This window comes from Abramis brama (genome assembly GCF_963993115.1).
Source record: "Abramis brama genome assembly, chromosome: 21".
Taxonomy (NCBI): Eukaryota; Metazoa; Chordata; class Actinopteri; order Cypriniformes; family Leuciscidae; genus Abramis; species Abramis brama.
This window is the reverse complement of record NC_139983.1, coordinates 32,077,885-32,095,745: the sequence shown is the minus strand read 5'-3', so window position 1 is coordinate 32,095,745 and position 17,861 is coordinate 32,077,885. Positions and strand designations below refer to the sequence as shown.

The 17,861-nt window shown below is 39.2% G+C and overlaps 1 protein-coding gene across 1 annotated transcript in view; it reads right to left on the bottom strand.

Moving 5' to 3' along the window:
• The window catches only part of babam2 (BRISC and BRCA1 A complex member 2), a 96,236-nt gene that overhangs the window by 10,451 nt on the left and 67,924 nt on the right, over nucleotides 1-17,861 (bottom strand). The window contains exon 7 of the mRNA XM_084096576.1: nucleotides 7,952-8,061. Within this exon, the coding sequence (XP_083952702.1) occupies nucleotides 7,952-8,061 (110 nt within the window). The remainder of the gene's footprint in view (nucleotides 1-7,951; nucleotides 8,062-17,861) is intronic.

Genomic DNA, 17,861 nt, shown 5'->3' with positions numbered 1-17,861 from the left:
CATGTAAATGTCATTCACATCCATCAAGCTCCTGAAGTATATTCATAGACTGTTTGGAGATGTTAATGCGCAGACGTGTTATTTATTGACTGCAGAAACAGGAAATGATGAGGGACGCCACTCAAACACTATTCAGCTGTCAATTCCACATCGGGCTCAGTCATAACACAATGTTGTTGCCGTGTTACAATGACAATAGAGAAGCATCTCTATGGAGATCCGGCTTGATTCTGATGTGAGTGATGCGTGCCCATGCAAACCTCGCTGCTATGGTGTTGCTATGTGGTTACTAGTGCTTTTGGGGTGGTTGCTAGGTCATTAGTAACTGCCCATCACAGTTGGTCCCTAGATATGGCAAGCTATGCATCAGTGTCTTTAATTCTAAGGCTTTGAGATCTGCATCTGCAGGTTGTGTGCAGGCATAACGCCAGCAGCCATAAGCAGCCCAGAGTAGATGAGAATTCGTCTGTCGGAATAGGATAGGCTTATGGAGGGGGGATATTTGTTTAATAGCTATTTGAGGAAACCAAGAAAAATCTCAGCAGCAGGCGATATTTTTAGGGAAGATTATGGAATTACAACCTTGAACTGAAGTTGTCTAAGAATATTCTGTTCCGACTTTGCCTGAGCAGATTTCACAGGGATTCACAGAAGCCAACAGATTGAAAATATATAACAAGCTATGTAAAATAAATGGTATGAGAATGGAGAAATATCTTGAATATAGTCACCAGTCAGCTAATTATGTGGTTTATACACTACCGGTCAAACGTTTTGAAGAATTAAGTTTTTTTTTTATGTCTCTTGCCAACAAGAGCAATGCTCACCAAGGCTGCATTTAGTATTTGATCAAAAATACAGTAAAACGGTAATATTGAGAAATATTATTACAATTTAAAATAACTGTTGCCTATGTGAATATATGTAATTTATTCCTGTGATCAAAGCTGAATTTTCAGCATCATTACTCCAGTCTTCAGTGTCACATGATCCTTCAGAAATCATTCTAATATGATGATTTGATGCTGAAGAAACATTTCTGATTATGATGCTGAAAACAGCTTTTGCTGCTTAACATTTTTTTGTGGAAACTGTGATTTAAAAAAAAAAAAAAAGTTAATACTTTTATTCAGTAAGGATGCATCAAAATAATAAAAAGTGATGGATAATACATTACTTAATACATAATACCCTAAAAAGATGAATCATGATTTCCACTAAAATATTAAGCAGAAAAAACTGCTGCCATAATTGATAATAATAATAATAATAATAATAATAACCATTATTAATAAATGAGTACCAATAATAGCTACCATTATAGAATGATTTCAAAAGAATCATGTGACACTGACAAGACTGCAATAATGGCTGCTGAAAAGTCAGGATTGCATCATAGGAATCATTTTAAAACATTTATTTTAAATTGTAATTAAAAAAAAAAAATTGTGAAATTTTATCTTGGTGAGCTTAGTTAGAAAAAAAAAACATTATTTATTTATTATTTAATAATTCCAAACTTTTGACCAGTAGTGTAAATATAGATATATCACTGATACGGTTTCTGTTGTGCTTTTCAGAGTGTTATTGGACCACCGAGTGAACAGACCTGCAAGGAGAAAACAGTTTTACAAACACAAGAACAAAGAACAGAACAGAATAAACAACAACCGGAGACAAATGACAAAACATGCAAACAAGCCGCACAGTTATACAAGGCATAACCCTCAAATAACCGACTTCTAAACAGAAAGAAATGCAATCAAAAACAGAAGAGAGAAAGAAGGGTGTAAACAGGAAAAAAAGAAGTGTTCGGCGCTCTGTCAAACTATAGAATGTGTAGGAGTGGATCTCGCACCATCGCATGTTGAAGGAGATGTGAAGTCCACTGTCAAACTCAGTGAGCACTTCACAGTCATAATAACACAGCCTGCTGTGTGGGAGTGGAGAGTGGCCATCACTGCAAGAGCGATACGCTGGGTAAACCTGCATGTGTGGATTCAGAGAGAGAGAGAGAGAGAGGGAAGGATTCCTGGGAGGGTTTTATTTCACTCAGCTCAGGCAGGCTGAGAGCGACCTCTCTCCTGCTCTCCTCTTTCAAGTCCCACTCACTCTCTCTCTCTCTCCGGCTCTGTGACGGGCCACAGGGACGGCCGAATGACTGGCTGGCTGGAGGAGATGCTTTCTGTGCCAGCCTGGATGAGAGCGGAAGCAGGGGATTCCTCACGTGTGCTGGGCTTGTTTAAAGAAATACTTCACCCAACATGAAAATTCTGTCAATCTCGTGTTGGTCAAAATACTTTCTGTGACTTTCTTTCTTCTGGGGAACACAAAAGTAGATCTTAAGCTAAGGCCCTGTTTACACCTCGTATTAAGATGTGTTTTGGTCGATCGAATCACAAGTAGACGACTCTCTTTTGTCCACTTTCAACCACTTCTGTCCTGATTTCTTCGAGGGGAGGGTCTATGAGCGGACCATGTATGGGCTTTTTCAGATCTTTCAATCTAACGGACGAAATAAGCTTGTGCAATTTACATATGAACACGACCGGACACAACGGAAAAACACATGGAGAGCATCAGCTTTCGTTTCTGTTCTGACAGCCGCAAGACCAGCCGAACGCAGTGAATGCGTGTAATAAATCAGGAATGGTGAGAGAACATTGTGCTTGGTACATTTTTCATATTCAAACCAAACTTGGGTCTTCAGCTGACAAAGTCTAAATCCAGTCTGTCTAGCGTGCTTCCCATAATGTTCACGCATTAGGTCAGTAGACTGAGAGTAGACGGTCTTTTGTGGCTGTTTGAACACATTGACCACATGAGCGTTTAACACTACGAAAGCAATCCGGTCGAATGCGTTTTCGACTACCTCTGGAAGTGGCTGAAAGTGGACAAGCTCAAAACGTTTTACTCCGTTTAACCCTGTATTTAGTGTCGTCCACTTGTGATCCGATCGACCAAAACACATCTTAAAGGCACACTATGCAAGATTTGTACCTTAATATAACAGCTTCGAAATCATTTTGATGGTAAACAAACTCGTAGTAGAGCAAATCAGGCAAAACCAGCAATGCAGGTTTGAGTTTGCGGTCAGAAGAGTGCAGAGACGGCTCTGCGTGAGTGGTATTTACGACAGTAACGTTAAAAACAAGTACTCCACAGTGACTCTAGGGGTCGCTGTTTGAGAAAAACGGAAACTGCATAGTGTGCCTTTAAAGGAACATGCCGACTTTTTGGGACTTTAGCTTATTCGCCGTATCCCCCAGAGTTAGATAAGTCCATACATACCCTTTTCATCTCCGTGCGTGCCGTAACTCTGTCTGACGCACCCACCGCTAGCCTAGCTTAGCACAAAGCACTTAGCACTTACTTTTGTTTTACTAATTTGTATCGCACAAATTCATATGAAGTCACCTCCTTGTAAAATAGTTTTCCTGTAAAATCGGGTTGGCAGATCTACATAACTTGCCAAAACAATTCTTCACTTTAAATTACACAAATGAGTTTTGAGGGCTGCAATGGTATAGGAAAATTAATTGAATAAAGGCCCGTTCATACCAAGGAAGATAATTATAACAATAACCATACAGTTCTAAAAAATCATTCTAAATATATAAAAAATAGTGAATCCACACCACAACTGTGACGATAACAGCACAGAGAAACGATATCATTGGAATCACTTTCAGAAAGATTTTTTTCCAGCTGATAAACGATAAAAATATTGACAGCCAATCAGAATTCATTCTGCTTTAAATAGCATTTAAAGTGACAGACGACAAAACTGCAGAGATCGCTTAGAATAACAAGAATAATATCGTCCACTGGTGTGGACTGTGGACACCAATATAGTTATTGTTATAGTTATAGTTATCGTTCTTGGTGTGAATGAGCCTTATCAACTTATATTTCAAGCTATCATATGGTTCCAAAAGACTTGAAATATAGATGCAATGCTTTTATTGCATGAAAAAGAGCGGTGTGAACATTCTGCCTTTGCTTTTGCTTTCCTCTGAAAAGGAAAATGAAAGGTATAAAACCACATGAGACCATGTAAATAATGACAGAATTGAAATTTTTGGTTGGACTATCTCTTTAATACTTCGAGCAACTCTATTGATTGTGCTAAAGCTTAGCCAACATAACATGAACGCCAGCACCAAAAGGTAAAACGACAGAACAGAGCTGGCGGCACAGCAAACGTGTGCATACACACACAGAAGTACCATCAGCACAAACTCAACTCAACTCAGGTGAAAGTCTGATAAACATCCACACACGCATGAAAAAAGTCTGTTTACAAGTGTGTGTGTTGTACCAGCGTTTGTATCTGTGCAAAAAGTTCAAATCGCAGACAGAAAAGTGGGCTTCAAAAACACTGCAGCTGTTCTAGCATTCATTATTTTTTGGGTATGTCCTCAGGAGCAAAGTTTCCACATTCCCAGCGTTGTTTTGAACCCCTGGCTCTACCTTTGTAAAAAATACAAATAAAATCACCTACAGTCACACACATATACGCCCACCCGCCAGTCCCTTCTAAGTCGCCCTAGTCTGAACTGTTAATGTGCATGTGTGGAGGCAAGGTCAACCCTGTGTGGTCCTGCATTATCCAAACCCCCCTAATATAACGGGGTGGAGAGAGTGTGTGCGTGACAGATACAAGCTGACATGGCTGGAGAGCAAACAAACAGGCTTGTTTGTGCTGATTTGAGTGGATGGAGGACAGCACAGAATGAAAGACAAAAAAAATCATCAGGCACCCAGAGGCTGGCATTAGCAGACCTTGCCCATTGAGATCTATCTGTTGTGAAGTCAAGCTGAAGTCTCCTCCATTCCTTCTGAGAAGTGACCTTGTGTTCTACTTACTGCACGGGGCAGAGGGAAATGTCAGGATAACTAGGGTCATGGTTGAAAAAGTGGACTGCAAGTTTATATTTAGCTTCAATTATCAATCAGAATTTATCGATGAAGCCCCAGTATATACAGACCCAGCTTAAAAGAGCACAATAACAGGGTTCCAGAAGTCCAGGGAATCGATTGCTAGAGAGAACTTTTAATACAGACCTACTATGAGCTCTGAGGGTGAAATTGAGACAATAAATAAATGAAAAGACTTTCAGAACCAAGGCCGTTAAAAAACTGAGCACTCACTATAGAGCCCAGCGGCAAAGAACAGAAGACAAGGTTCTCGTTCTTGTATTGCAAGGATTTCAAAAGAAGTTGTTGATCATCTACGAATTCCTAAAGAGCCGTAGCAAGGTCACGTGAAGGAGCGGATGAGTACCACTATTTATGAACATCTTCCTCTGCTCTTTTATGGTGCCCAACATCAAACTAATTCTAGGCTTCAATGTAGAAAACGAAGAATTTTATTTTGTGCACCAACTGAAAGAGTCAGTAATGTCATGCTCTGCAAGTCTCATCAATAACTGAGCGTGAACCCTTTAATAACGGCTCTTTTCGTCCTTGCGTAAACAGAACATCTTTTTTACTGACCGATTCTCAATTCCTCCAGGATTTCAGGAAGTAAATAGCAGAAGAGGAAGTGCTGTCTTTAGTGTATGTACTCAAGTTGGCGGTTGGATAAGGTGTGTCATGAGTCATGTGCTTCAATCTCTTAAATAACCGCACACAGACCCGGAAAGCAATTCTCACACTATCTGTGTATTAAAAACTAAGAATTAATAAGTATGAATAACATTTTGAATATGATCAAAACGAAACAAGCCCTACATTTCTGTTGTTTAAGAAAGTTGTTTCACTCAGACAAACACCACAGCTGAGACGATGACTTCAACTTCTGTTACATGGAGACAAATAATAATAATAATATTAGCAAATACAGACATTTAAAATTGAGTTTTTCTTTTCCATTATAATGGGCTCTAATTTTTAAAGGGATGGTTCGGAGTAATTTCAACCTAGGGTTCTTTGCACCATGACCTCGAGCCAAACACCCCCCAGAAGCCTTTTTTCCCTTGGTTGAACATTATTAAAGTTAGAGCTTATTTAGAGATATCAGCCGGATGGTTTAGTGCAGGCGCTAATGGATCCAAGGCTGTATCTGGTAAATTACCCCACTAATAATGCCCAGAATGGTACCAAACTTCTACAGTAGTACAAATAGGTTCTGTACTCATAAAACGAGGCATTGGAAAGTTTGTAAGTACATCAGGAGTTTATTTAAATAACACTTGCCTGATGGCTAATGCTACCACTAACCCGGACGTCGAGGTCACTTCAGTGATTTGGGAAAAGCACGTAATGTCCTGACAGAAAGCGATGCATAAGGATGTATCGAGGTTGGCTCGAGGTCATGGTGCAAAGGACCCTAGGTTGAAATTACTTCAAACCATCCGTTTAAGGAAATAAAACGCTAGAACGAGAATGTCCACCCCCCGAAATACCACCAACAATTGACAAGCAACAGTTAGAAGCATTTCACGCTTCTACTGGCAATAAATTTGTTTACTAACCCTTTAAAGGGGTCATATAATACTATTTTAAAAGTTCATCATTTTGTTTATTACGTTAATAGAATAGGTTAACATTGTAGCTCCTCTATTCCCAGTCTGTCTGAAAAGCGCTGATTTCTACAAAGCCCCTCCTTTTGAAAAGCTCAGAGTGCTCTGATTGGCCGGCTGACCTAGTGCGTCGTGATTGGCCAAACACCTCAAGCGTGTGTCGGAAATGTAACACCATAATCCAGAGCTTCAGCTTCCAAGGCTTTAAGCAATAGACCTTATTCACAGCAGCGCCAAGCGAGGCTGTGAGGGATAGAAATACATCTCTTCAGTGGGTTATACTGTTATTTCATGTTTTTGGATTGTTCTGCAGATGAAACACTGCAAAAGTATCTTTCAGTAAACAAAAAACCCCAGACAATATGAGCTGTGGAAAATTATAAGTGATCAAGCAGCTTTATACAGCTTTTTAAAGTCTATCCCTCACAGCCTCACTTTCATATCTGTCATGACGCTGCTCTAAGTTTACTATTGTGAACACACAAAATAATGTTGTCTGTTTTACATATCAGTTTGAGCTCGAGTTGGATTCTGAGAATCTGGATGATCAAGCCGATCGATCAGAACCAACTTTGCAAGGACGACTTGAGCAGAACATTTGAATGTGGTAAGTAGTCGTTGTATATAGCTGATGTTGTACTTGCTTTTACGTAGACGTTTGAGGAAGACATATCTGGACTTTGATCAAGCTGTTTTAGGCAGGTCTGGATCAGTGAAATCCCTGAGACTATGAGCTTTGTAACTTTGCAGATTGCATACATGCACAAACAGATACATAAAAAAACCAGACGCCTCAATTTCCTAGAATTCTTTAAAGGAGTAGTTCACTTCAGAAGTAAAGTTTCCTGATAATTTACTCAACCCCACGTCATCCAAGATTATGTCTTTCTTTCTTCAGTCGAATGTTTTTCGAGAAAAACATTCCATGATTTTTCTCCATATAGTGGACTTCAAAGGTTATCAAAAGTTTCAGTGCAGCTTCAATGTCTCTACTACACGATCCCAGATGAGGAATAAGGGTCTTATCTAGCCAAACCATCTGTCATTTCCTGAAAAAACTAAAAATGTATATACTTTTTTAACCACAAATGCTCATCTTGCACTAGCACTGTGATGTTCCACGCATTATGTAATCACATTGAAAGGTAGAGTCCTTTGAAGCTGCATTGAAACTGCAATTTGGACCTTCAACCCGTTGGACCCCATTGAAGTCCACTATATGGAGAAAAATCCTGGAATGTTTTCCTCAAAGCCTTCATTTCTTTTTGACTGAAGAAAGAAAGAAATGAACATCTTGGATGATGTGTGGGGGTGATTAAATTATCGTAAATTATATTAAAGTGAACTACTCCTTTAACGTCACAATTCAGTATGACCTGGGAGAAATTATTTTCACTTGGATGGAATCGGGTGAAGACACTCACTGCTCAATGCTGGGAGACAAGTAGAGTTTTGGAAAGACCTGTGTGGCTTCAGCATCTTCAAAGCTTACAGAAAGAAGCGCCACATCCTCTCCTGGATCCAGAGCTGTGTCCTGAGAGAGGAATAAAGGAAAATAAGCGTTTAAAAAATTGCTATATTATAGACTGTATAGACAATCAAATATGCGGTTGGCAAGATATTACGAAACAAGGCTGTGCGCGCTAATGCTAAACCTATTAATCGGTTCATATTTGCCTTTTGAGATTATCAGCATTGAGCAACAACTGTGTCTGCTTAGCTAATAAACACATCCAAACATCAGAATGCACTTTTTTTTCAAAAGATAATGTGTAAAATGAATGCAAATTCTGTTTGTTTCATATTTCTCTGTGTGATAAAATATACGGACCACCCTGATTAGTGGTTCTTTGGTTAACTGGTGGGCGGCGAATATTTGGTTGTGGACAACAGATCCGATCCAATATCCTTCACAGAGGGTATTGTAAAATAGGTACATGTATCAAAGCTTAGAACAGACAAAAGTCCTCAAGATTTCTACGACATGTATTGATTTCCGCATTAACATCGCCCACGTAATGATATGTAATATGAATGGTCAAGTAATTGGGGATGTATATTTTTAAATTCTGGATACTTATAGTGTAGGAACATAGCATTGAGGATAAAGAGCCGGATGAAAGTTTGGAAACGCTGAAGGCCTTTAGCTGGCAGAAAGACCAGCCCGGCTGGTGCTGAGCAACTTCTCATCTGAAGGTGGTGTGGGATTTTGGCAGGAAAAGACTACAACCAGAATTCACGCTGCATTAGCTTTAGCTTCAGCTACGGCCACATCTGCCAATCTCAAGCTCATCACATCCGAAGTTTCCGCAGGGACTCTAGATGATCCTTTCTCCGCACCGTTCCTGCGCTGTTTTCCTAGAAGCCAGGCCCTGACGCACGTCATTAGCACCATGGCGGGAACGAAGGGCTTTAATCAAATGTCTTTCAGTCGGTTTGAACTCATCCATTTGTGATAATTGCTGCCTGCCGTGTAACCTCTGCTCCCATTAGAGCGAGCCGTGTGTGTTGGATTTGTGACGTTACCAGTTAGAGGGGACGTGTGCGAGATAAGCTAACGCATAACTCAGTGAGGCACATTGAGGTCTGGACAGAAACAGCGAGCTCAGCCTTGATATATGTGAATGGGACACATATTCAGCAGAAGCGGCCCGACAGTCTACATGAAGTTATATCAAAATGGTTCTCTCATCTCTAACAGAATTTAACTGCTCTGGCTAGTCCAATTATGAGCGCCACAAATTTATTTGCTACATTAGAATTACATAGAATGCATTAAAATCCCCAAAACAACAAATGTTAATTTATTCTGATCGCAGTTAAGTCTAACACTACAAGACTCAGGTTTTTAGTTTGCTCTTGTGATGCTGGTGCCCGTCGCAGCGATGTTGGGATGCAGCGTGGATTGGCATTCTGAACACATCTGACAATGATGCATGAAATCAAGTTTGTGTAGCTTGAATTGTTTCTGTTTATGTACTTGCACTGAATACTGTCTAGCCCTTTTCACACAGAGATTCCAGGAAATACACCGTTTGGATCGTTTGATTTTGGTTCATTCACACTGCCAGTGATTTTCACACACATCACGTAAAGATCCCGTGAAGACACGTGACATCAATGTGACGTGTAACGTCTCCACAGCTTCTAAAGTTTGCTTATGAACTGCATTTTCTCCACGCTCGTGCATTTATTTTTTCTGATTCGATCATAAACTATGGTAATGTTCTGCCAGGACATCATACGTTTAGTTTACATACATTTAAGAACTTTAAAACACAACACAATGTGTTATTCAATATACAGGTAAAACACCTGTGGGCCCTATTTTTAAGGACTTTTTTTTGTTTCATGATTCACACTGTTCATTACTCAAGGTTAAAAATTCATCTTGGGTATTCATATGCTGAGGTTTCACACTGTACATTCCTAAACCCTGGGATAACATTCTCATTTGCATATTTGTATCATTGTCATTGATTGGATGAATGCAGCATTCGACCGGTTTGCATAAAGGCTCCAGCGTTGCACATCCTCGTATTTTGTCGACTGTGCTATCAAGCTTTTCCTGAACTTTTCGGACTACAGCATAAAGGTAAGAATGAAATGGTCTCTTCTTCACACCAATAGACGTGTTTTCCATCACCATTTGACATTTTTCCCCTTTTTCTGTGGCTGTCCAAAGCACATGAATATGAGGCACGTGATTGGTTCTCTGTTGCTAAGCATCTAGCTGTAACGTTCCAACACCACACTGTTTCATGCAAGTTTGCCACCGCAATGCGGGGTTTAACACCACTTCTGAATTAAACGTTTCTCTAACCGGGGTTTACAACGATGATAACCTGGGGTTAAGTGCATGTGAAAAGCCCTATTGCATTGGTGTGTTTTTGGGTTGAAGTAAATGGCAGAATTTTTTTTCTTGTTTTTCTACTGATTTTTGTTTTGTTTTGTTACGGTGTCTTACACTAAGGTGTATGGTGATATATGTTTCATGTTGTTTTGTAAGCTCATTGCTCATCAATATGTAATACTGTGAATTGGAAATATTGGTCCAATAGTTTCAAAGCCTTTTGAAATGAATGTAGCCTCCAGGACTGGTACTGGAAACATCCAAACAGATAAGCTTCACAGCATTTAAAACCATGTTTGAGACTCACAAATTCAGCAAGAAAGCTTGATTTCATTGAGTTCAATAAAGCTTGAGTTCATTACTTAAGATTTGAAAAATGTTCAAAACGTTTTACAAGCAGGATGGACCTTCTGGGGCTAGAAACCTAGCATTCAGCAGAATAGGGCTGCTGTTAAAAAGCATCTATTTGATGAAGCTCTGAGGGCAAACGTGGGAATCTGTATGAACACAAAAAGGAACAAAATGTCAAGCGCAAAGCTGATGGCTACCCTTGTCGTCTGTCTCTTCTTGCTCTTCATCAGCCGCTATCATACGACATGGACCTGAGTGGGGGGTGTTCCCAAGGTGTTGCTTGATTTAATCAGCTTGCATCAGTACAGCATTATGGTATGACCCATGTTCCCAGAGACATAATTCATTCTTGCCGATGGGCATTGGTGGAATTGTTGGGTTATGGCTCCCACAAGAAGGAGATGGAGCAGAAATATTCTTGTGTGACTGCTATTTGCATAGGAACAAACATTGAATATCATTTTGAAGTCATTCTCCAATGACAAGAATGAAACAAACATTTCTAGTCAGTTTAATAAAGTAAACGCTATGAAACACTGTGTATTACATTGACCTGCAATGAATACATTTTGAATATATATATATATATATATATATATATATATATTATTTGGCAAGATAGCCATATATTAGCTATTTTACAGCTCTGAATGTGTCTCAAACTAATTTTACAGTTTTTCTCAATTGCTAAAACACTAAAACCCATTGGCTGAATAAAGTTCTCAGTTGCCTGAACTCATTTAGCTAATTGTGCAGTCTGTTGTCAATACCTTAAACCATTTCACATGGTAAAACACAATTTGCAGATCTCACTTAGACTTTTCAGCAAAACGCTAAACACATTCTCATTCTCATGCACTCTAATGCACATGTCATCCATACTGGTAAACACAAGTGGCAACGATCAAATACAAATAGAGAACACATGTCATTGATTGAACACAACCACTCAAAATTGATTTAACCTGTTTCAAATGATGCCCAAAGACAAGAAGCACATTGATCACATGTTTACTCCTTTGATTTTAGTATTGTATACTGTAGTACAGTGCATTGTAGGCTGTATACTGTACAATGAACAAATTGTATGGCCCTGAACATTGTGCTTTCCATTTGTTAACAGTACTGACTGCTCAATAGATTTTGACTGGTTGCAGGTTCATATCAACAAAGAACAAGAATTACAGTATCACAGAGACAAACGACAAGTTTGTGAGATGCAGGGCACAGTACTGTATAAATAGGGGTACAAGGAAGATCAATTTTGAGCTACTATGATAGAACATGTTTTCGTTCATCAAAAGACAATGACGGAAAAATATGAATTTTTTTCGAGATTAAAAATGTACTTCTCCCTGAACTTTTTGATGGTACAGTAAAGTGTCATGGGTAAGTCTACAAACAGAATAGCAATCCATAGATATCTTTCGAGAACTATATGTTTTGAACAATGAGTTTTCTATTTTTTGGTGTATTGTTTACTGACTGCTTGATAGTGTATATCATTTTGATCACTTTGTCTATGATTTGAGAGCAGTGTTTGATTTTGAACACAGGTAAAACTGTTTTGAGGCGAAAGTTTCATTTTGCAAGAGGAGTCAGAGGTTTTGTAAATAGTGCTTGAAGATGAGGTTTAGTGTTTAATGTTTTCAGAAAAAGGAGCAAGGTTTCAGAAATTGTGTTTTAGCAATTGAGAAAAACTGTAAAAGCGTGATTATCCAAATTTAAGGATTCAATAACGACACAAGCAAAGGTCAATAAAATGTTGCACACTCCAGTATCTTTCATTACAATGAGAAGCAGTTCTGACCAAGCAAAAAGTTCTCTGCTGCTTGTTTTACACCGCCAGTTCAAATTAAAGTATCAAGAAAGCAGTAACGCTGTGTTGAGAAGCCAATAACCTGATGCAAGGAAGCAGTCTATTGTCTTATTATTTTGCTTATGAAACCCATTCAGAACACAATATATGCACTTTCTTCTAACTTACTTTGATGACTTTTGGTTATCTGCCAAAGCAAATTCATGTAAGTGTATAATCAATGGCGCTTTTATTACAGACAAAGGATGAGACAGCAGAAAAAGGACTGGACTGCAGGGTATCGACTAGAGGTTCCTCCAAAAAAGTCAAAGCAAACACACTCTTTTTAAAAAAAGTTCCCCTACAAAAGGTCTAAATTTGAGTATACTTGTAAACATCTAAAAACGTTCATTAAAGGTGTGTTTTAAATGTTTTTTTATAAAACTTTTTGTTATACTGGTTGAAACTCTCTTCACATCCTGATAGCAATCAATTATAGGAGTGCACTAAATATTAAAAGATGTACATATATCTTCTGTCGAAGTCTCAGGACCAAAATAATTTCATGCAATGATTCGATGTCCTGTCAACATGTATTTCCATACCTTGCCACAACTGCTCTGTCAGACATCACACGTCATCAGTGTTTTCCGTAAGGCTATGCAGAGTTGTAGACAGACGTCAGTCACAGAGAGCAGCAGCCACTTTTACAGTTCCTCCTGAACCAAAACAACGAGCTTATGCTGCGTTCATGCCGTGACATAACCGTAATTATGAGATGGAAACCCGTGACGTTCTACCCGAAGCTGTTCACGTCCTCAGACTTGGATTTATGTGTTTCTATGTCAACACTATCAATGCTGAAATGAATCTGCAGCAGTCAGGTGGTACAATTACAGAACTGCAAGTTGTTTATGTTCATTATTATTGTAAAGTTATGTGCTTTGAGACATGAGGTAATGTAACGCTGTCTCTCGTGTCTCTTTGCAGACTCTGCTTCGAGTGGTCATGAGTTTTGGAGGAGGCGTGGCTTTGGAGACGCTCTGAAGGAAGGGTGGGATCTCATGCTTTTCATCGCTATTTATTGCTAGCCTCTCTGAAATTGCCAACCCTACCTTTAATATATGTTAAGCAGATCGAAAGATCTTGTGCATTCACATACGTATCAACGTCATAAAATCTTGATTAATCCATTTTCATAATCACAAAATGGATGCTAATAATGAAAGTTATTTTAAAATCCTTTAAAACAAGTTTTAAAATCCATATTTTAACATAGATAAGATTTTAAATCTTAAAAAAATACTATATTAAACAGTTTTACATAGATGTAACATAATTATTATGACTTCTGTAACTGTAGTTGGCATAATCGTCTCAAAGAATGTTCCACGAAAAACTAATACTTATAGAAATTTTCTATTTCTACAATGAATCTAAAGTAGGTTACAAGAACACTTATTAAGCCAAGTATAAAGAGCATCTGAACTGCGTATGCATGTGCTTTGGGCAAAATGCTGCTTAAATAGGAATATAAAGGTGCATCATTAAAACATGCTCTAAAAGGTTCTCGGTAAAGGACTAATGAAGAGGACAGTGATGACTAATGAATGTTTCAGTGACCCTTAGTCCAGGACAGTGAGAGAGGGGGTATTGTACACTCTTTTAAACCAGTGAGTCAGTGTCAAGGAGTCGGGCGTAGGGCGCAGGGCTCAAGGGTGCCCCGGGTAAGACCCTCACGTGGACGCCCACTCCGCTTTCTCTTATGACCTCCCCGCGGGTGCTTGCCATGACATCGTAGAGATGTGACAGCTGTCTCCAAGCCAAGAGCTGTCTAAAATCAAAACTTGAGGTGAAGTTGATTTGTTTGGCCCCCCTTTAGGAAGAGACGGGACTGAATTGCTCAGTGTTTTCAGTGCCATCTCATTTGGAAAGCACAGAAAGCTACAACAGTGACCTTGAAGGACAGGTGCTTTCCCATAAAACCTTACAGTACCAATTCATAACTATAATTTAGTCCAAATAGTCATTTCAAGACAGGCTCATTTGTAAAATGCTTTACAAAGCACATTATTTCAAACACGTTTGACAGATTGGATCGCTTTATTGCAATATATATCAATATGTGGGCAGTTATGGATCACTGGAGAGATGCTTGAATGGGACGGCTTGTGTTTATGGCAGGAATATTTTACCTGAAGCAACGATTTGACAGAAGACCATCGGTGTAGCAGAGGCAGCTGTCATAACCTATAAACATTTCTACAAAGGTACTGAAAATGTGACAAGCAATCCTCAAAACAGCACAGCATATCACAGGAAATGCACAGGTGTCCTTAGAGTGTTTCTTTAGTCGCTTTATTATTTCTGTGTTTGTGACAAAAATTATAATGTACCATATTTTCCGGAAAATAAGTTGCACCTGACTACAAGTCGCACTGGGTCAAAACTGCATTGTTGAGAGAAAAAACAAACAAATATTTCATACTTCATTTGTATATTTAAATAAGCTTGGGCTCATGTATGCCTCTCATTCAGCACAAATCTAAATGTGTGCACTTGATGTTTACTGCATTATTTATATAAGTCTCTTTGGAATATAAGCCGGAGCATGTTTTAGAAAATACAAAAACGTACATTTCCGTAAAATACGGTAGTGAAAACTGAAAAGAGCCAATCACTGATTAACTGAACACATTCTGACAGGTTGCGTGCTCCATAAATAGGCGTCTTTTTGTTTTGGTGGATTTAGTGGAGGAGGATTGTGGAACATATTAACAATCTGGGCACACCCTCCAAGGTGGAGAACACAGCTAGGCCACAGTGTCTGTATCTAAGGGGTGTGTGTGTGTGTGTGTGTGTGTGCCTGAGCCAAATACCATTTAAAATGGGTGTGGTGGCTGATGTAACCGCATGACCAGAAAGCTGCAATGCATCTGATCAATGGTACGATGAAGAAGATAGCACTCTATTCATAGAGTTGACTAAATACTCATGTGGCCAGTCCTGAGCTTCATGATGAAAAGCTACACTGAAATCATAACTAAATAAGTCGTAAGGCCAAGGAACACTTTGTTTTCCACATTCTGCTCCATCTCATGCACACTTGAGCATGCAAGTCTTTACAAGTTTGCAAGTTTACTCCAATCACTGCGAGTGCGGATGGACAGCTTCTACCTAGTGGGCTCTTCAATTTGAGCGTTCGATCACTTGCAAATGTGTTGTTGTCACAAAAAGAAACATGCTAAACATGGACAGTGGTGTGATGATGACAAATGTTAAGTCACTTGCTCTGTCCACCAAAAAGTTAACTTAGAGCCGAGAACAAAACCAAACAGAGTCATTTTCATGTGCATCAAGGACAACCAGAAAACTTTCAGATGAACCTAAAACTGCTTGATGAAATCTTATGTGTGTGTATGTGTGTGTGTGTGAAAATTGCTAAAATTATATTTTCTTTTGTTGAGTTTTTTTATATACGCTTTAAAAGCCACAAATCATGCAGCTTGTTAAAAGAGCAGTGTGCTAATGATCTAACATGAACAGACACTGACTGACCAATAGAAACAGAGATAAATGACATGATGCAGTAACAGACATGACACACCTGAGTTACTTCTATCTGAAGTATGGCGCTTAATAAATGTACTTAAAAGAAAAAAATGTGCCTCTTTATTTTACAATACATGAATCATTTAAATGCAACAACGGCTCGGAAGGACACATTATAAAAAGGATATAGTTTCACTGCGAGTCTCTTCACTGGAATATGAAAAGCATGTCTAGCTGATCGACTAACACGGAATGACAGTTCATGTTTCATTGCTTCTTGAATACTTGAAACTGCATAATCTAAAGCAAGCTTCTTGTCAACTTGCATTTTTAAGTGTCGGAAAAACAAAACGCATCTAGTTTCCAGTGCCACAAAAATAAATAAGAACAAGGTGAGTTTACTGGCACCTTGAAGTCTTTTGAGTGTGGAACAAAGCAAAGAGCAGAAAATGGCTTCCCTGAGTTAAACTGAGAGTGAAATGATTTCAGGTAGCGACAGGCAGTCAAATGAAAACAGAAAACATATAGAGGGAAAGTGTCCACCCACTCTCTCCAAAAACACACAAGCACACACAGCAGTTTGAAAAGGGAGCAGTGCCTGGAAATGTCAGCAGTGTGTGACTCACAGAGGACAATCAACAGCTGCGTGATATTGAGCCATGAGTTGTGGTCTACGGCGAAAACATGTAGCGGCACACGCTCCCTCTCTTTTTCTTTCACACACACACACACGCGCGCACACACACACACACCTGTCGCCCAGGTTCATCGATGACTGGAAACAGGGAAAAAGCTGTTATAAAGGCCCGTTCATACCAAGATCGATAACTACATTAGCGTCCAGTGTTAATTCTAAGCGCGCTGCAGTTTTGTGGTCTGTCGCTTTAAATGCTTGAGCTCTTTAAAGTAGGATGGATTCTGATTGGCTGTCAATTTTAGCTGGGAAAAAATCGTTCTGAAAGTCATTCCAACGCTATCGTTCCTCTGTGCCGTTATTGTTATAGTTGTGGTGCGATTTTTTGGATCTATATCTTTATTGTTATTGTTAAAGTTATCATCCTCGGTGTGAACGGGCCTTAACAGTGTTAACGGGGGGGGGGGGGGGGGGGGGGCATTTTTACACTTAAAAATATTGAGTATATTTTAATACTGTGAATTATGATTATTGCACAATGTTTCACATACAATTTTAAATAGGTATGTACTGTAGCATGTGGTTAGAAGCTGTAAGCGGTATACTACTCAATCCCAAACAAATCTGATGTTTCTCCTGAATAATACAGTGGGAATATTAGGATATCTATGAGTTAGATTTCAGCACAGTACGCCTTGGCAATTAGTAAGTAAAGCCGCTGTAATGTTTGCAGTAGAGTTTACACAATGACTCCAAAGCTAACAAGACAGGATAGCCTATGTACATTCAAACATAAAGGTATTAAATCTCATTAAAGTATTAAGTTCCCACACTTCACTAGCCATCTTGGCCCTGTTGTTGCCACCCGAGACTGTGGAGGCAAAACAGTAGACACATTTATTACACAGTATGATGCATTCATAAGGATGACTTGTCATCAATGTGTATCATATGTTGCCAAGTCATAAGCTTTGCACTTGGGGCGTGTAGTTGTGATAGCGGCGTGGTGATGTCCTCATTTTACGTGCTTGTTTGATCCCGTCTGAGAAGTGTCAGCGCACCAGGGTGCTCACGATGCAGTGAGTCAATGTGAGTAATTCACACGTCGCTAATATAATCAGGGAAGAGATGCCAAGCGGCACGTGA